Raw genomic sequence first — 21,255 nt, forward strand, 5'->3', positions numbered from 1 at the left:
AAAAATATAGAAAATAACTGAAACTATCATCTGACTAATCACCAATAAAATGGAAAGTCTGCTTATGTGGAAGAATGGTCAAAGTTTTAAATTTGAATTCAGGATTTTTCCTAAAACATGTCAATGCCTTATTTGTGTATCGCCTAATTACGACGGGCCTTCATTTTCAACTATCTATTTTGTCGTGGGTTAAAATTTTTTCCCTTCCACGTCCCTCCGGGTGCTAGTGTAATTAAGTTAAAATTAGTAATTTGCTTGTATTTTTTTTTTTGAATAAAAGTACGATATTTATTGAGCAAATCAGAAAACGTATAAACTGAAGATATTGTTTACTCTGGGCCTCGATAAAACTTTGCCGGAACTTTTAATCCGGTTGAAGGGAAAAAAGTGTCCCGCACAACAAGAAAACCTATCCTCAAATGACAATACATAGGCAAGTTACGAAACATCTTCGAACAAAATATCCCTAAGCAAATTAGGGGGTTCTTAAAACCACATAAACTGTTGATTACTACCAATTCCCACTCAAGCAAGGCGATACGTTGCCAAGTTACGTTCCCGCTGAACGTGGTTTAACAACGGTTGAGGCAAGGTTTTGAGTAAATAGCAAAGGTCGTTGATAATAGGACCAAAAGGTGAACAATCTTCATCCTGACCCTTCATGGCAGCCAATACCATAATTGAGTCTCCTTTGAATACTACACTCTTACCAACTGGGCAATAAGCTTGGGCCAATAAAACAGCTTTACTGGCAGCAAAGAGCTGATCAGCATGGAAAGCAGAGCTTGTCCTTCCAATGGTACCAGCAGCAGCAACGATGAACTCCCCCATGTGATCCGGAAGAACAACACCAAAGCCACCTCGTAAACCTTGTTGAATCCACGCCCCATCAAAGTTACATTTAACCCAATCTACATAAGGTTTTCTCCACTTCTGGGGGGTACGGTTTGACTTCCTCGCAATAGATTATGCCATTTTTGATACTCTTGCAGTCAACGCTCTGCTCGAAACACCACCTCCTGCGACGACAAAAAGGATCCATTCCAAAGCGCATCATTTATATTCTTCCGCAGCATCCATAAGGTCATCAAACAAAAGTAAAAAACCGAGGATGGAAAGTGCATAGCAATTTGTAAAAACCATTGTATAAGTTGTTGAGTGTTGCTATTCTCAAGCCTGAGTCCCAAACCACCAAACCAAACCGCCTTCGCCATGTTGCAATCCCTTAGTACATGTTCTGTCGATTCGCCGCTTGAACCACAAAAACCACATAAATTATCCACAGCCACTCGGCTCTTTGTAAGGTTCGATTTTGTGGGAAGAGAGTCCAAACACGAATCTTGACGTTCCCGGAAACACATGCCTTCCATAATTTCTTCTATGACTTTTCCCTTCCATCATCAGATGAAGAATAAGAAGAAGCATTTGCGCCATCCCCGGCTGAGGGAATGACTCTACGTGCCACATGGTAGGCACTTCGGTCTGAGAACTTCCCATTGCGTTCATAATGCCAAATTCGACAATCCACAACCGAACACATACTGATGGGAAGGCTGACAATTAGTTCCATTTCCTCCTGAGCCCATTGTCACGAGTCGGCAAGGAAGAGATTATCCACCGTCACTGCAACATCCCAGTACACCAACGGTTGTTAAAGGAAAGATAATCTCATGATCTGATTGTGAGCTATTCTAGCATTTGGTGATTGGTCAACTCTTGGGCTAGAGTAATTGTAGGATGTAAATACAATTAGCTTGATTATAGACTCTGTTTACCTAATATAGCTTATAGCTTCTGTATAAATCGATCTCCATGTATCTCAATATTCATATCAATGAAATATACAATTCCACAATTTATCTTGGTATCAGAGCACCGATCTTGGTGACTCTATTACGCTTCCGCCACAATAAGCTTTCCTCAAACACCATAGCCACCACAATGGCAGAACCAACCAAACCTGAAATCAAATCAGCCGAGAATTCCATGGAGTTCTCAAACCCGTATACCTTACACCACTCGGATCATCCGGGACTGATCCTAGTTTCCAAAACACTTGACGGAAACAATTACGGACAATGGAGCCGTGCTATGCGCATGGGTCTTAGCGCAAAGAACAAGATCGGATTTATCGATGGAACCATTAAGGCTCCAGCATCCTCAGACGCGAAACATGCAGCCTGGAAGAGATCTAACGACATGGTCACACTGTGGATTGTAAACTCAGTCCACTCAGACATAGCAGGCAGCATCATGTACACTGAAACCGCAGTTGCAGTTTGGAACGATCTGAGGGACAGATTCTCACAAAGCAGCGACTCAAGAATCTATCAAATTCGACAAGAAATTGTCGAGAACCGCCAAGGGCAGCTCACTGTCTCTGCCTATTACACCAAGATGAAAGCATTATGGGACGAGTTAGCATCCTACCATGACCCATTCACCTGCACTTGTGAAGGTTTGAAAGGGCTTGCTGAGCGAGAAGAGAAGGAAAGAGTTATGCAATTCCTAATGGGATTGAACGACTCTTACTCAGTCGTACGAGGCTCGATTTTGATGATGAGTCCACTTCCGGATACACGCCGAGTTCATGGCCTAATTCTCCAACACGAACGACAAATGGATGTGGTAAGTCGTCGTGAAATGGGGACGAGTTCTCATGCAATGCAAGTTCAGCGCCCTCCAGCGCCGTCATCATCTAATGACAGGTTTCCTAGCCCTTCTGCAGGTTCATTCTCACGCAAATCACTTAAGTGCACTTACTGTGATGGAGATGGGCACTTGGTGGACAGATGCTATTACATCATTGGGTTTCCAGTGGGCCACAAGTGGCATGGCAAAAATGTGAAGCCTAAGAACAGGAAAGCAGCAGCCCATAATGCCGAGATCACCAAGCCTGCTGCGACCACCAACCCAACCACTTCCAACGGCCCAACTTTCACTACCGAGGAATATAATCAGATAATTGCCATGCTCCGCAACGGTAATGGTCAATCACTCGCAGATGCGAAAGGTATTTTCTCACCCACATGCAATATAGCACAAAAGGATGCACACTCAACTTTATATTGGATTGTTGATAGCGGAGCTACCGACCATATATCTCATTCACCACCAACTCACAACATCGTTGCTACTCAGCATGACTTTGTTGGTTTACCAAATGGGGGGCAAGCGGAAATACAAAATATTGGCTCAATAAAATTGTCGCATGACTTATCCCTTGATAAAGTTCTTTATGTACCAAAGTTCCGCGTCAATTTGTTGTCTGTTAGTAAGTTGACAAGAGCTTTGCGGTGTATAGTGACATTTTATCCTGATTTTTGTGTTGTGCAGGACATGGATACGAAGAGGATGATTGGCCTGGGCAAGCATTTTGATGGGCTATACTACCTTACACCAAGTCAAAATCCTCACCTCGCCAACCATATTACTCACACCACAAGTCTTTGGCATCGGCGCCTCGGGCATCCCTCATCCGCACCCTTACTCTCGCTAGCTAAGAATAATACTGAAATAATGTTTGATTCCAAACACCTTTGTGAAGTTTGTCCTTTAGCCAAACAAACTCGATTACCTTTTTCTACTAGTACTATTAAATCTACTGCACCATTTGATTTAATTCATTGCAACATTTGGGGACCTCACAAAATACAAACACATTCTGGGGCACGCTATTTCCTTACTATTGTGGATGATTTCACTCGTTTCACATGGGTACATCTTATGAATTTTAAGTCAGACACACAAATGTTATTAAAATCATTTTTTTCTTGGGTAAAGACTCAGTTCCACACCAACATTAAGGCTCTTCGTGCCGATAATGGTGGTGAATTCATTTCCATGCGTTCTTACCTAGACTCTTGTGGCACTATTTTACAACATTCTTGTCCTTACACACCACAACAAAACGGGGTAGTCGAACGTAAACATAGGCATCTTTTAAATGTAGGTCGTGCTCTCCGTTTTCAGGCCAACTTACCTTTAAAATTTTGGGGGGAAAGTATTCAAACCGCTTGTTATCTCATAAATCGCCTACCTACACCCTTGCTCTCTCACAAGTCTCCCCACGAGATTTTACATGGCAAACCACCCTCTTATGAGCACTTGCGAGTTTTTGGATGCCTTTGTTACGCCACCAACCTCACACCCACCCACAAATTCGACATTCGTGCTATACGTTGTGTTTTCATTGGATACCCTCTTCATCACAAGGGTTATACAGTATATGATCTAGCCACCCATAAATTTTTCGTGTCCCGCGACGTTACATTCCATGAACACATTTTCCCTTATACCACTTCACCACCCACGGACCAAAATGATTTTCCCATTTTACCAATGGGGGTTCGAGACTTGGGAGCAGCCTCTCCATAAATGGGGGTAAGGCTAGCCGACATTCACCTCTCCCAGACCCTGCGTAAAGCGGGAGCCTTGTGCACTGGGTACGACCTTTTACCAATCCTTTATTCACCACATTACCCAAATGAACCCATCATTCCCAATGCACATGAATCCCACGGCCCACATGCAACCAATGGCCCATCTAACCCACATGCAAACCCTGGCCCCTCTGACACCACAAATCCCACCCCTTTACCTGCTACCCCCACTGCCCCGATTCCCATTACCCTTAGCCTTCCAGCAAATCCTGATCCCTTATCTGTTCCTGCTGCTGCCGACCTACCTCCTGACACTGTGCCCACACCGACCCACCCCCCACCACCTCTCCGTCACTCTAATCGCTCCACGCACCCACCTGCTCATTTCAAAGACTATGTGGCTCATCATTCCGTCTTGCTCACGCCCCCGGCTCCCTCTCACTCCATGTCCAGCACTCGGTATCCTTTACATCGGTACGTCTCTTATTCATGTTTATCTCCTGGATATCGACAATTTGTTTCTCACATTTCCCATCTAGTGGAGCCAAATACTTATGAACAGGCCTGTCAAGATCCTCAATGGGTTGCTGCAATGCAAGCTGAAATTATTGCTCTCGAGAACAACAAAACTTGGAGTTTTGTCCCTCTTCCGCCTGGACAACGTCCCATTGGCTGCAAATGGGTTTTCAAACTCAAGTACCACTCCGATGGCACCTTGGAGCATTACAAGGCCCGGCTCGTCGCCAAGGGCTTCACCCAACGCGAAGGCATTGACTACAAAGAGACTTTCGCACCGGTAGCTAAACTTATCACTGTGCGCTGCTTATTAACTGTGGCTGCTGTTCGACACTGGCCTTTACATCAAATGGACGTCCAAAACGCCTTCTTACATGGCGAACTTCAGGAGGAGGTATATATGCTGCCACCTCCGGGTTTTAGTCGACAGGGGGAGAATGTCGTGTGTCGACTCCACAAATCCTTATATGGTCTCAAACAGGCATCGAGAAGTTGGTTTCGTGAATTCTCCACAGCTATATGTGACATTGGTTTTAGTCAATCTAAGGCAGATTACTCCTTGTTCACTCAAGTCAAGGGCAATTCTCTCACTATTGTGCTGTTATATGTTGATGATATGGTCATTACAGGAAACAATGAGGCTGAAATCAACAACCTGAAGGCATTTCTCAGCAGTCGATTTCGAATTAAGGATCTCGGACCCTTGAAATATTTTCTTGGAGTTGAGGTTGCGCGTTCGAAAGCCGGAGTCACGATTTGCCAAAGAAAATATACACTAGACATATTGGAGGAGGCTGGATTGCTTGGTGCTAAGCCTGCGAAGGTTCCCATGGAACCTGAGTTGGTGTTAACACCCACAGGTAGTGCTTCACTTCATGAACCTGCTCGATATAGACGCTTGGTTGGAAAATTAATTTATCTAACAATCACGAGGCCAGAAATTGCATATACCGTCAACACCTTGAGCCAGTTTATGCAAGATCCTCAACGACACCACCTTGATGCAGCATATCGACTTCTTCGATATCTCAAAGAGGCTCCTGGACAAGGTTTGGTGTTTTCTTCACAAAGCAACTTACAATTAACTGGTTATTGTGACGCAGATTGGGCTTGTTGTCCCACTACGCGTCGATCAGTGACCGGTTATTGTATCTTTCTTGGTAAATCACTAGTGTCCTGGAAAAGTAAGAAGCAAGTCACGGTGGCTCGTTCATCTGCAGAAGCAGAGAATCGATCGATGGCTACAGCCACTTGTGAATTAAGCTGGTTGCGGTATCTGTTGGAGGATTTACATGTTAAGCATCCCCAACCAGCAAAGTTATTTTGTGACAATCAAGCAGCCTTATACATTGCTGCAAATCCTGTGTACCACGAGCGTACAAAGCACATTGAGATCGATTGTCACACTGTCCGTGAACGAATCCAAAAAGGAGAAATCAAGACTGCCTATGTTCGAACAGGGGAACAAGTCGCTGACTTATTTACTAAACCACTACGTGTGCCTGTTTTCCATTCGCATCTAGGCAAGTTGGGTGTCATCGACATCCACACTCCAACTTGAGGGGGAGTGTTAAAGGAAAGATAATCTCATGATCTGATTGTGAGCTATTCTAGCATTTGGTGATTGGTCAACTCTTGGGCTAGAGTAATTGTAGGATGTAAATACAATTAGCTTGATTATAGACTCTGTTTACCTAATATAGCTTATAGCATCAGATGAAGAATAAGAAGAAGCATTTGCGCCATCCCCGGCTGAGGGAATGACTCTACGTGCCACATGGTAGGCACTTCGGTCTGAGAACTTCCCATTGCGTTCATAATGCCAAATTCGACAATCCACAACCGAACACATACTGATGGGAAGGCTGACAATTAGTTCCATTTCCTCCTGAGCCCATTGTCACGAGTCGGCAAGGAAGAGATTATCCACCGTCACTGCAACATCCCAGTACACCAACGGTGGACTCAAAATTCAAAAGTAGGAGTCTCTCGACAACCAATTATCTTGCCAAATTCTGATATTCTTCCCAACACTCAAAGTAATGCTAGGAAGACTAAATTTGTAGATAAAGTTTTAGAAACTAAAAGACATGAAAGTTGTTAATTGGTTTATTACCTAAGCTTTGATAAACGTGCTCATTCTTATTGGTGACACATCATTTAGTTTGTAAATTTTGTTTCAAAATTTTGTTTCCCTAGCATTAGAAAAAGTACCACGGATGAAAATAAGGTGAAAAAATAGGATACCACCACATCTTCCATTCCCTTACGGTCTTCATGCCATACCCCACCATCATCCTCATGACTATGTGGCCAATTCCTCTTTTATCTTCAATCAGCTTTTTGGTAGAAAATTTGGTGTTACGATCGCCAAGTTTGACCCAATTTTCTTTTGCTCTTTGTCTCCAAAATAGCTCCTCTTGTTCAAGCAAATTATTTAGTCTTCCACTTAGCTCATTCTTTTGCTCGATATTGACTCTTCAGTAGAAGGTTGACCCAAAATACTTGTAACTTTATCCTCCACTTCCATAACTGCACGCGGCCCAGTCGTGGCAAGTAATTCGCTTGTATTAAAACAACCATAAATAATAGTTCAGTAAAGACTTATGATAAAAACCAAATTAGGCTAAGCCACACAATTGAATGCATAATAATGTGGATCAAACTCGCCATTTATGAATCGAACTTGAGACTTCTCATTTAAATGTGAAAAAAATACCACTAGGTCATAATATTTCACTACGTCAAATTTTGTCTTTATGAACTAGCCAAATCTAAACTGAACGGGAAATTTTATTTGAACCCAAATATCTTATCTCTACACCCAACTAACAAGTTTTATCTACCAAACTTCCAAGTTTACCCTTAAATAAATAAGAATAAGAAAAGAAAAGAAAAGAAATATTGGTGTTTTTATCTCTAGACCCCATAACTCCAAAAATGGCACACCAGTGTACTCCTCCATTATTTCTGGCAAAACCCACCCAAATAACAACAAAATATTTTCTCGAGTTTATCAACGAATCAACTTACTAGAAACCCTCATCAACCCTCATTTATAATTTCAATGTAGGTTTTTGGCTGATATATTTGCTTGTTTGAACCATTATTTAGGAGTTGGCTACTTGCATAAATTATTAAAACTAACAAGTCAGCTTGCTAGAAACCCTTGTTGCTATCTCTTCTAAATAGACACTGACATGGAAACTTTTTTCTCATATTGCAGGAATTTGTTTCATGCAACACGGATTTCTAGCCAACTTACTTGTTGATGAACTCAGGAGCATATTTTGTTGTCATTTAGGGTGTGTTTAGCGGGAAATAATGGAGGAGTGCAAATGTGTGCCCTTTTTTTGAGTTATTGGGTGTAGAGATAAAAACACAAATGTTTATTTTCTTTTATTTTCTTATTCGTATTTATTTAAAGGCAAACTTAAAAGTTTAGTAAAGAAAATTTTTTAGTTGGGTGTAGAGATAAAATAGCTGAGTCCAAATAAAATTTCTCAATGGCCACGTGATTATAATATCCTTGACCAGGTCAGCGTGGAAGATGGCAAGGAAACCGCCACGCATATTGTGAAGTCAAGAAAAGAGGCCTTATCATAAGTTCATAACACAAGAGATGGATCAGTCTTTGACATTTATTCTCTCAGCATCTCATCCTTTTTAGTAATCGAACGATCATGGATTCAACGACCAATGAAGGAGCCTCTTCCTCCTTGTCTTCTTCTTACACCCAGTCATGGACATATGATGTCTCCCTCAGTTTTAGAGGAGAGGATACCCGCTAAAATTTTGTAGGTCATCTGTACAACAATTTGGTTCAGAAGGGAATCAAAACCTTCATGGACGATGAGGCGCTTAAAAGAGGAGCGGAAATATCATTGGCGCTTCTCAAAGAAATTGAGGATTCGAGGATTTCTCTCGTTGTCTTCTCCGAAAACTACGCTTCCTCAGAGTGGTGCTTAGATGAACTCGTTCACATCTTTCACTGTAAAAAGCAACTGCAGCAGATGGTTTTTCCAGTTTTTTACAAGGTGGATCCATCGGATGTGAGGAACCAAAGAGAGTTTCGGTAAGGCACTTGCTGACCATGAAAGCAAACTCAAAGATAACATGGACAAGGTGTTGAGATGGAGAGAAACTCTTACAAAAGCAGCAAATTTGTCTGGCTGGTCATTCCTGGCCGACGGGTATTTTTCTGACCTCTATGTACTTGCAAACCTATCATTCAAATGTAAAATAAGTGTATTATTTGCTTCAATTCATAAGCATAATTTGAAGGCTTTTTAGCCAAAATGGTTTTTCTGAGCATAACTCTTTATTTTTTTCTTTAAGATTTAAAATCAATAGAAATGGTTCTTGAGATTGTTCATCGTCAATCATTTTGGATATTCTGTGAAAAAAAAATTTCTATTAAATTGAGTGTATTTTTGTCAAATCAATCACTCCACTTGAACTGGTGGTTTCTTCAATTTAGCTGAGATTTCTCATATAATGACTAAAATGATTGACGATGGACACTCTCAAGAGACACTTCTATCGATTTTAAATTTCACTGACGAAAATGACGAGTTATAACAATTTTAGCAACTATTTTAGTTAAAAAGACTAACATAAATATATAATATTTGAGAAATGCTAAGGAGACCCTCTCAAAATAGAACTCTCTCACATCTCATAGTTTAGTGTTAGTTCCCTTGCCAACATTCTAAAATATTGTGACAAAAAGTTCATGGAGAGTCTCACTTTTGAGAAATTATCCTTAGCATTTTTTTCATAATATTTTGATATTATTCCCTCACAATTTATAGGAAAACTTGTTTAAGTTATTCATTATTAGTATGTGAAGTGAACACATATTGGAGAATATGATCCCACATCGGCCATATGATAACATAATATACCACAAATATATAAGAGTTTGCACTCCTAATACTAGCAAGAATTTTTGTAGTAAAATCTAATACTGAGTAGTATGAGAGTTTTTATGATTAGTATTTCACTATTATGTGGAATATCCAAATATTTTTTTTAGTATGGTCTAATATTATTCATTTAGTTCAAAAATATTTGACTTTCTTTTTCTTGAGTAGAGTTGTCTGTCTACACTTAAAATATTGATTACATGGAACATCCACGAATTTCTTGTAGTTTAATTATAATAATGTTCTTTTTTATGCTTTTAAACTTGTAGGCATGAATATAAATTTATTCAAAAAATTGTTGAAGAGATTTCGGTCCAAGTTTTAGGTATTACCCATTTGAACGTGGCAAAGTACCCATTTGGAATAGAGTCACGTGTCAAACAATCCAGTACGGTTTTTTTGGATCTTGGATCTGTTCCTGTCCTCGATCGCGAGCAATTAGCCCTCCAACTCCGTCAAGGACAAACCGAAGATCAAAAGCGCCACCAGCACCATTTCCTCTCCAGTCTCTCCCCCTCACGCCGTTCCTCCGACGCCGCACCGCCCGCAACCACCGCCAATTTTGATCAAGACCGAGATTGGGATAGAGAGAGAGACCGAGAGAGAGACGGAGATCGAGAACGCATTCCTTTAATGGTGTTGCTTCCGCCCTCGCTTTCTTAGCCGGAAGATTTGTTAGGATTCGCTTTCTTATGTATGCTGTGTTACTGATTGGTTTGGCGATGCAGGCACAAGATTGCAGGCAGCTGGAAAGTCGGATAAGGAGGAAGAAGAAGGATCTGATAGTTTTGGGATTCTTAACCGCTTTGATGGTCATCATCGTTATAGTTAGAGCAAGTCCACCCCTGTGGACTTTGCGCCAACACCCAGCGCATTTATCCACTCAAATGAACAGTAACAGACTCCAATGAACAGTAATAGGCCAAGGCATCTCCACCCCTAAAACTAAATAGCCTAGTCAATTTTATTAAAATATTATTAATTTTTATTATAAAATAATAATTTTTATTAAAGTACTCTCTGGACTCCATTCTTCTTTTTCTTCCGTGATTTTCCAACTGTGCTGTCAAGCACAGTTTCACCACTTTTTCTTCCCTTCTTCTTTTTCTTCTCTTCAAACCACCAAAACCCATGTGAGATTTTAGCCAAGTTCGGCCCTACCCCACGAGCCGCAACCACCAAACGAACCCGACGACCCGCAATCCCACCCAACCCTCCTCCCCCATCCCCTCACCCATTGGTGCGCCAACCAAAACTGCAAACCCTTCGCCGTCGATCCTCTCGATCCCCGGAGCTCCTCCGATTGCGACTGGTTCTCCGACGCCGCCTCCGATTCAGACCATGACGTCAGCTACTTCGTCACCGATCTATTCAATCGCTGCAGCTCCGAGCAACAGCCCAAGACCGAGAGGGAGAGTTTTGGATATGGAAGCTCGAGTTGGGGTGGTGGTGGAAGGAAAGCAGAGAGCTTCGAATTCAGCTCAAGGAGATGTGGCGGTATCGCCTGGCATCATGTAGGCCGGGCAAGAGCTCAGCACATTCTGAGCCGGCCTAGAGACCAGCTTGGGCTGGGTGCCAGCCTATCTGCTCGGCTGGAATGGATTGGCTGGGTGCCGGGCCAATAATTTGGCTGGGTGCTGGCCTAAAGGTTCCCCGGTGGAACTGCTCTTATAGGAGTGGTGGCAGCTTGATAGGCGTCCGCCTAGCCAATGGAGGTGGCGAAAAAACGATATTTTTTTATTTTTTATTTCATTTTTTCAATAAAATCGAAGAGACTTTTGAATACTTAGAGCATCTCCAAAAAATATGTTAAATATAATAGGTTAAAATTTTATTTGATGGTTGATGTGATAAATTGAATACAAGTGCTTTTTTTTTTTACCCAATGAATGTATCAAATATTTATTTTATTATTTTATTGGGCCTAAAGTTACATTAACTATTAAAAAATAATAAAAAAATATTGTAGTTTTATTTTATTGGTTGTTAATGAGACCCACGTATTAAAAAATTCAATTAAATATATTTGATTCCTTCTTTGTTTGTTGTAAAAAAAAGACAGCTAGAAAGTAAACCGAAGATCAAAAGCGCCACCAGCACCATTTCCTCTCCAGTCTCTCCCCCTCACGCCGTTCCTCCGACGCCGCACCGCCCGCAACCACCGCTAATTTTGATCAAGACCGAGATTGGGATAGAGAGAGAGAGAGAGAGACCGAGAGAGAGACGGAGATCGAGAACGCATTCCTTTAATGGCAAGGACGGAGCTACCATGGGCCTAGGGGCGGATGCCCCCACTGAGATTTTTCTGATGCTGACTCTTTTGCGGGATTGATTCTCAGAGGACGAGTACTGTGTGCTGCCTTATGATTGCCATCCTCATTATATGGCATAGAATAGATTGACATTCGAGCCCATATTCATTGATTAATTTTTCCTTTTCCAGATTAATCCCTATCTTCTTCACCCTGAGATGAATATCATCAGCAGTTCGTTGGTCCTACAAAGCGTCGTGCACCAACATTTATCTTGTCTCCACCTTTCGGCTTTCACATTAAGCTTATAGTTTGACAAATGTCCCAGCGAAAGATAATTTTCATCATGCTGGCATGCTGCTCAAACTGATCGGGTTTTGCAGCAGCAGAGGCAGAGCCCCCACTGATATTTTTCTGGTTTTGCTCTCCGATCTGGTTCTGCAAAAGCAGAGCTAGGTTTTATTTTTTTTTTAAATCCAGGCCAAAACGACGTCGTTTTGGTCCTGGTATAAAAAAAATAGTAAACGAAACGGCGTCGTTTCGTATATGTTTGAAAAAAATAAAAGGTATGTTATAGTGGGGGACTGCTTGTCCCCACCCGGTCCACCCCCATTCCATTATTTCCATCTTTCCGTTTCCTTTGCCAATCAGAGAGCAGCTCTTCACCAATTCCCCAAATTCCAAGCAGGCAGCAGCAGAAACGGAACAGAACAGAAGCAACAAAGGTGTTGTTCCCAGGCTCCCAGCCAACCACGCGCAGCCAGCCACTCACCAGCCAGCCGCTCTAGTCGACATATATATATTTAGGTAATTTTTTTAATTTCTAAATCTATAATCCCTAACCCTAATTAATTATTTAAGATGAATTTTTGTTTAATTGGTATAGAAATATAGAATCATATGGTAATGCACTAATATGGTTATTGGTTATTGATATGAATTCTATGATTATTGATGAATGAAATTATGAAATTACAAATTCTATGAATATGGGTATACATTTATTCATATGATTAGTTGAATTAAATGTTTATTTGTTGAATAATTTGTATGTTTATTGGTATTGCCATATTGGTTATTGGTTAATTGAATTGTTGCCTTGGTTGGATATGGATTAGTTATTAAGTATATTAATATAGTATACTCTAGGATTAAGAGTCTAAGAATTTTATTGAGATTTTTATTCTATAAATTCTACAAATTACGTATGAACCTTATTTGTTATTGGTATCAATATGATTGACTTTGCAGACTGAAACATCATGGAGAGGTTTTTTAAAAAAAAATATTAGTGCCGCCATCCCCAGTTATTGAGAAAAATTATGATACTCAAGGACAAGATAGTACATAATTTATTTTATCAAATCTTCCATTAGATCCTGGTAAGCGAATTCGAATTTTGGATTACAATCCTAATATTCGAGATCAAGTACGAAGAGCGTATGTGCTAGCTGGTCCTCAACAACCTAAAACCCATAATTTTCCTTACAAGAAATATGGAGACACGCAAAGACGATTCAACCCTGCTTGGTTTGATGATTTTCCTACTTGGTTGGAATATAGTGTAGAAAAAGATGCTGCCTTTTGTCTGTGTTGCTACCTTTTTAAACCAAACATTGGAGAACAAGCAGGTGGTGATTTCCTTGTTGGCGAAGGATTTTCTAACTGGAAGAAGAAAGAAAGACTTCTAACTTATATTGGAGGCGTCAATAGTGCACACAATCAAGCATGGAATAGTTTTGAAGCTTTAAGGAGTCAAAAGCAACATATCCAATCTTTTTTCTCTAAAACTCATGATGAAGCTCGGATTCAATATAGGGCTCGGTTGAATGCATCAATCGATTGTTGTCGATTTCTTTTGAGACAAAGACTTGCATTTCGTGGTAATGATGAATCTGAACATTCAAGCAATCATGGGAACTTTCTTGAGCTTCTACAGTTTCTTGCCAACCATAATAAGGATGTGAAAGCCGTTACTTTGAAAAATGATCCGGAGAATCACTAATTGACATCACCAGATATTCAAAAAGACATTGTAAATGCTTGTGCAACTGAGACCATCAGGGCTATTATTAAAGACATTGGCACTTCGTTGTTTTCTATTTTGATTGATGAATCTCGCGACGTATCAACAAAGGAACAAATGGCTATTGTATTGCGTTATATGGACAAGAATGGGCATGTCATTGAGCGCCTTATTGGCATTGAGCATGTTACTAGTACCGCTGCTCTCTCACTCAAGGAAACCATTGATGAGGTATTTTCTAGGCATAAATTGAGCATGTCTAGGTTGCGTGGGCAAGGTTACGATGGGGCCAGCAATATGCAAGGTGAGTTCAATGGTCTTAAAGCTCTAATTATGAAAGAAAATGGTTGTGCTTATTATATTCATTGCTTTGCACATCAACTTCAATTAGCTCTTGTAGCTGTGGCAAAGAAGAACATCCAAATTGAGTCTCTTTTAGTATAGTTACTATTTTGGTAAATGTTGTTGGAGCTTCATCGAAGCGTTGTGATCTTCTTCGAGAGAAGCAATCTATTGCAGTTATTGAAGCACTAAACAGTGGTGAGTTTACAAGTGGGAAAGGCAAAAATCAAGAAACTACTTTGAAACGTGCTGGAGAAACACGTTGGGGTTCACATTTGGGTACTTTAGTAAGTATAATGACTATGTTTTCATCCATACTTGATGTACTTGAAGTAATAGCAGATGATGGAGTAAGCTCTCAACAAAGATGTGAAGCGAATAATTTATTGGATTCCATGCAATCATTTGATTTTGTGTTTAATCTACACTTGATGAAAGATATACTAGGAATAACCAATGAATTGTCACAAGCATTGTAAAGGAAGGATCAGGATATTGTAAATGCCATGAAGTTGGTTGGAGTTTGTAAGCAAAGGTTGGAGATAATGAGGAAAACTGGTTGGGATTCTTTACTTAGTGAAGTCTCAAAATTTTGTCTTAAACATAATATTGATGTGCCTAATATGGATGATATGTTTCTTTCTCAAAGGCGAGGGCAACGAAAAGCACAAGCAGTCACAAATATGCATCATTATTGTGTTGGGATATTTTATGTTGTTTTGGATTGGCAGCTCCAAGAACTAAATAATCGTTTCAATGAGACCAACACTGAGTTACTTCTTTGTTTGGCATGTTTATGTCCAGCTGACTCCTTCTCTGCTTTTGATAGCCAAAAGCTATTGCGTCTTGCCCAGTTTTATCCTAAAGACTTCTCTTTGAATGAGCTGGTGATACTTAAGATTCAACTTGAGACTTACATTGTGGATATGCGATCTAGCATTGAGTTTTCAGGTTTAAAAGACATTGGAGATCTTGCAAAGAAAATGGTTCACTGCAAAAAGCACAAGGTGTATTCGCTGGTTTACTTGTTTTTGACATCCAGTTGCTACTGCAACCGTTGAAAGAGCATTTTCGGCCATGAAAATTCTGAAGAATCGATTGAGAAATCGGATGGGAGATCAATGGATGAATGATAACATGATTATTTTTATAGAGAGAGAGATATTTGATGGTATTGATAATGATGTTGTCATGCAACGCTTTCAGAACATGAAAACGCGTCGAGGGATATTGTAAGGGACTGTTGTATGAAAAACTTTCTGGATTAATATACAAGTATGTGTTTAGTAAATTCTTGAGCTTTTTAATTATGACTTTATTATTTGATGATGCCCTCATTCACACAAATCTCTGGCTTCGTCCCTGTTTAATGGTGCTGCTTCCGCCCTCGCTTTCTTAGCCGGAAGATTTGTTAAGATTCGCTTTCTTATGTATGCTGTGTTACTGATTGGTTTGGCGATGCAGGCACAAGATTGCAGGCAGCTGGAAAGTCAGATAAGGAGGAAGAAGAAGGATCTGATAGTTTTGGGATTCTTAACCGCTTTGATGGTCATCATCGTTATAGTTATAGGAGTGGTGGCAGCTTGATAGGCGTCCGCCTAGCCAATGGAGGTGGCGAAAAAACGATATTTTTTTATTTTTTATTTCATTTTTTCAATAAAATCGAAGAGACTTTTGAATACTTAGAGCATCTCCAAAAAATATGTTAAATATAATAGGTTAAAATTTTATTTGATGGTTGATGTGATAAATTGAATACAAGTGCTATTTTTTTTTTCCCCAATGAATGTATCAAATATTTATTTTATTATTTTTTTGGGCCTAGAGTTACATTAACTATTAAAAAATAATAAAAAAATATTGTAGTTTTATTTTATTGGTTGTTAATGAGACCCACGTATTAAAAAATTCAATTCAATATATTTGACTCCTTCTTTGTTTGTTGTAAAAAAAAGACAGCTAGAAAGTAAGGCGTCAAATGACTCACATGTCACATCATATATGGCATATCCATTGGATAACACCTAAATGTCTTTTAATCTTATTTGACATCTCCTTTGGAGATGGTCTTATATGAACATCTATTATAAGGTTGTTCTCTTGTTTTCAGTATGTTCTAATATTTTATAATTTATGTCATTTTAATTTGCAATGTATGTATCCAATACAATTATGTATTTTTAAGTATGCCACGTTATGTACTATTTACTTGATAATTTGAATCAAATCCACACCATCTCAAAAAAATTCCAATCCATCTCAATACATTTGGGTCAAAACTTGGAGTTGCAAAGCACGGCAGACTACAATTTGAAAATTACTTTTCAGGTTTTATAAATAAATAAAAAATCACTTTTCAATTAAAAAAAAAAACACCTAACCCGAATCAAAAAAATTGAACCAAAATCAAACTTAACCTAAGAAAATTGAATGAATAGTAATTTCAGTTTGATTTTCGTTTTGACAAAAAACTGAACCGATTGAAACGGACCCACCCTTTATGATAGGTTTGGTTCCTTGTATAATGAATAGGTGACATGCATCAAAATCTACTATGTTTCATTTCTTGTATTTATGCAACAAAAAGTTCTTCTCCTATAATTAATCATGTATATCAATTCTTTCTTAGTAATTCTCAAAACTACATTTTCAGCCAAGAGTTAATCAAATGTGGTAGTTACATGTAAAGACAGAGAAGACACTTACATATTAATATTGAACTAATATTAAAGCATTACAACTAGAATATTTTCAAGTTAAATCATCACTTTATTGAACCTAAAAGAGAGAGAAGCTAATAAATTAGGAAAAGGAAATTGATAGCAGGTATTGTCAAATCTATGAAAAAAGGATATGGATACTCTAAGCTTGAGAGGAATGCAAAGAACATGCTAATTAGTCATTCCCCATAAAATTAATTAAGTTCCTTCAATTTTATTATCATAAATTGTTTGCATGATTAATTTATTAGGTGTGGCTAGTGATGAAAGAAAGCATGTTGTTCCTAATTGGAGGACTAGCAAGGTGTTTAAGATGCAACAAATGAGGTGATGGGTAGAGTCTTGAGAAACTATGGGGAGGGGAGCAGGAGAAACTAGTTCACGAAAAAGAAAACCCATTTCTATTCAAACCCTAAAGCCCATTTCTATTCAAACCCTACACCCAAGTCAAAGCCACAACAACCAAACCAAAACCATTAAACAATGAAGGAATTTAACACAAAGTGACAAACATATACATTGGGATAGCAGAAAAGTCTAAACCCACTTCAAACCCTCAAACACTGACATTACAAAACAACCCACCGACAAATTTCACAAGAAAACAACACCCACTTATCAAACTGAACAAAAGCCATATTGGGACCACTAAAAGTAAAGGAGATTCGATTTACTAACCATATTGTGGAGGCTTTCCATTTTTTCGATATATTTTTGCATCGCAATCAACCTAAATCACCCTCGCAAACAACCAAATTCGAATTATTCTTGACAATCCTATAATTTAGTCGAATCTAATAGGTTTCATTGAATCTTATGTAAAAAATCCCCAATATTTTTTCAAACCCCAAGTCTTACAGTAGAAAAGAATTTGTAGAAAGTGAAGAAAAGTAAGGGATTAGGTGGGACCAAGGTATTAAATATCGATGATATCGGAAATATCGGTAGTCCGAAAACACGGAAATATCAGGATATTATCGATATCGATAAAAATAATATGGAAACCACAGAAATTGTAAGAAAAACTTGAAAATTTTTATTGAAACTTTGCAGGATGTTTATTTAGTCAATTATCTATTAGTTTATCACAAAAAATTGGAAGGAAATGCATTGCATGATGGATTTAACATTATCAAGTTGATTATATAACGAGCTGGCAAACATTGTGAATGTAGAAAATATGTAGTAATTAATGAAAGAAGTTTAAACACACCATAATCATTTATATATAATGAATTAGTACAATATTTTACACTTTATACATTGCATGGTAAAATACATGAGTGACTTAGTACCACATAGAGTTCCTATGAGGTTCAAATTTTTCACTATCTTCATCATCTCTATGTGTAGAGTGAGTGTATTGTGAAGAGTAGTTATCAAATGATAAATCCCCAAAATAGTTTTGCATGTAATTGTTAACATGCCACCCATATGGATCCGAGATTGGTTGACGTTGTTCATAAGCAAAATCATTTGAAGATTGAGTCTCGGATTGTTTCCATGAGTCGCTCGATTCCATTCCAACATGAATGGGATATGAAGGGTAGGGAAATGGTTGGTTATGAGTATAACCATAGTTACTACTTCCCACTCCAACAGAGTTTGAAGTTATAGATAACGAGTCATCTTCTTGACTTGACAAAATCCCCTTACCTCTTTCTCTACGAGTATAGTCATTCCCTATGGCACCAATTCCTAGTCATGCCCGCCTACTGCCATAGTCCTCATCATGTGTTGCATGCGTGAAGTTTGCCTCACCAGTGAAAGGGCTCATAAATCCGGGAGGTGGTCCAACATAGTTTCCATATCCACCACCACTACCTCCAGCTCCACTATATCCTTCATCATTCCCACCTCTGGTGGTAGGTGAGTCTCCTGATCTTGTACTAGAGCTATCATTAGTATCAGCACGATATTGTGGTTGTGTAGGGTTGGAAGAATGTGGACTTCCAGTGTTTCTTGGTCTTGGGCACAAAAGTTCTTCCAAAGAGTCAGCGCTGCTAGATCCCACCTCCTCCTCTAATACTCTTTCTACATTTATCCCTTCATTACGTGCTTCTTCAGCAACTCTGAGAGCTGGGTTGCCTTCATCATCATCTAAATGAAGAGGTCTAATCCAATGATAAAGTTGGTTACCCTCTGTATCATCATCTTCAGCAATAATATCAAACACATCTAGTGGGTCACCATGGTCGACATGATCTATTTTTGCTTCCTTATCTCGAATTTGAAGCTTCATGTTGTAGTAGCAATAAACTAATTTTTCCAACCTACTATGAGCCAACCTATTTCTTTGCTTTGTGTGTATGAGTGCAAATGTGCTCCAATTTCTTTCACAAGCAGATGAGGAAGCTGTTTGTGATAATACTTTGATTGCTAACTTTCTCACAGTTGGTGCATCGGTCCCATACATAATTCACCATTCAGCTACAATGAAAAACAATGTTGATAAGCCTAATAACTCCAACAAATTCTATTATAAACTTATCGTGAAATATGTTTACACTCACTAGGAGACATTTTTGTTCGAGCAGCAACTGATGTTGGTTCTCCAAAAGTTCTTCTTACATCTTTAAACCATGTTAGCTGAATTCAATAAATCGTATTAGTTTAATCCAACAAAGTAATTATTATCATTTAAGTAATTGTGTACCTTATTTCCAAATTGGTCAACTGCTGGTGATGCAGGGTCTAATTTAGAGTATACATTATGTAAAGCACGTATAAGGGTACCATCATCTCCAATACCGGGTTTGTATTGGTATCGAGGATTTAAATAATATATTGTTCAAAGAAACACATACTCTAATAAGAGAAATAATACTTATGCAACTAAAGAAATGAATTGCAAATTATGACATAATTTATACATGCTGCATGCAAATCGTGGTATAATGTTTTATACCATCGGTCTTCAATTATCTTTATGACCCACCTTGCACCATGTTTTCTTTCCAATTCATCCTTCACTACACACATCAACTCATATATTGCCCCTACAGTAGGATACACTTCTGTGTCAACGATCCGTAAAACTTTGTAAAGAGGTTCAAACACTTGGCACACATGTTCTGATTGAGTCTAAAAAGCATGATCAAGCATTATACTTTCCACCATACGACCTACATTTGAGCGGCTCAAATTGTGGTTATCCCAATCGTCACTAGTGAATAGTTGCTTCAACCCTATTTTCTTCTTAAATAGGTTGTCTAATGCAATATAGTTGGTGGTGAATCGAGTGGTAGCTAGACGAATAATGTCTCATTTGCAAAATTCACGCATCTTTGCCAACAACCAACCGTGATTGTAAATATAATTTGTGATCGTTCTAGCTCTTTTTACCACAGTAGCAACATTCTCTCTCTTCCCCATTGCCTCAAACATGAGATCAATAAAATGTGTTGCACATGATGTCCAAAACACATTATGATGCTTCATTAACTTTTTTTCAGCTTTGACAAATGCAGAACCGTTGTCGGTCACGACTTGGACAACATTATGCTTTCTTACCTCCATGATTACATCCCTCAATAATTTGTAAATATACTTGTAGTTCTTTATATGGTCTGAAGCATCAACAGACTTAAAAAAAATGTCTTTCCCTTGGAGTATACCATGAAATTTATGATAGACAATCTGGTCGGGCTAGTCCATCCGTCACACATGATTGTGCAACCATTAGTTTCCTACTTTGACCTCAACTTGTTAACATACTCGCCAATGTCTTTATACTTCATATCCAAATATTTGTTTCTTATCTCATAGGGAGTGGGAGGTTGTACTTCAACACCGGCCTGTTGACATCCCACTACCATATTTTTGAAATGATGTGATGATACTTTCTTAGCAGGGACATTTTCATAGATAAAGAACTTGCTAATTAGACGCCTCATTCCCTCCTTCACATTACCTCCAATGAAATAACTCCAAACACTCTTTTGACGTGCTTTGGATGACTTATATAAATTTGGGGCTATTGGTGGTGTTAGTTGTGATTCTTTAAGACTGCCTCCCCGTATCATTTGTACACCACCACTTGTCCCTGAACCTTGTGCTCTATTAGGAATTTTATGAAGGTGTTCTCTT

General features: G+C 39.0%; 1 protein-coding gene across 3 annotated transcripts; it reads left to right on the plus strand.

Annotated features, from left to right (window-relative positions):
* The first annotated feature begins 8,449 nt into the window (after positions 1-8,449).
* LOC108170411 (uncharacterized) lies at positions 8,450-16,131 on the plus strand. Of its 3 annotated transcripts, none has more exons than XR_011576585.1 (3): positions 8,450-9,091; positions 10,096-10,554; positions 15,911-16,131. XR_011576585.1 is itself a non-coding variant. In XM_070814523.1 (3 exons), exons 1-3 carry the CDS (start codon positions 9,015-9,017, stop codon positions 16,031-16,033), a joined length of 567 nt encoding a protein of 188 aa, XP_070670624.1. In that variant the 5' UTR covers positions 8,450-9,014; the 3' UTR covers positions 16,034-16,131. The 3 variants fall into 3 exon arrangements, 2 of the variants coding, with proteins under 2 accessions (XP_070670624.1, XP_028949454.1); XM_070814523.1 differs by having other exon boundaries at positions 10,096-10,462; XM_029093621.2 differs by lacking the exon at positions 15,911-16,131 and adding an exon at positions 10,555-11,611 and having other exon boundaries at positions 8,466-9,091; positions 10,096-10,462.
* Positions 16,132-21,255: the final 5,124 nt, after the last annotated feature.

Source organism: Malus domestica, chromosome 15 (genome assembly GCF_042453785.1).
Source record: "Malus domestica chromosome 15, GDT2T_hap1".
Lineage (NCBI taxonomy): Eukaryota > Viridiplantae > Streptophyta > Magnoliopsida > Rosales > Rosaceae > Malus > Malus domestica.

Bases quoted from the DNA above. Each gene is read 5' to 3' on its own strand.
- LOC108170411 (XM_029093621.2), top strand. From the start codon at position 9,015: ATGGACAAGGTGTTGAGATGGAGAGAAACTCTTACAAAAGCAGCAAAT. The intron at 9,092-10,095 runs GTATTTTTCTGA...TTAAACTTGTAG, and splicing joins TGGTCATTCCTGGCCGACGG to GCATGAATATAAATTTATTC. The intron at 10,463-10,554 runs GTGTTGCTTCCG...TTGGCGATGCAG, and splicing joins GAGAACGCATTCCTTTAATG to GCACAAGATTGCAGGCAGCT.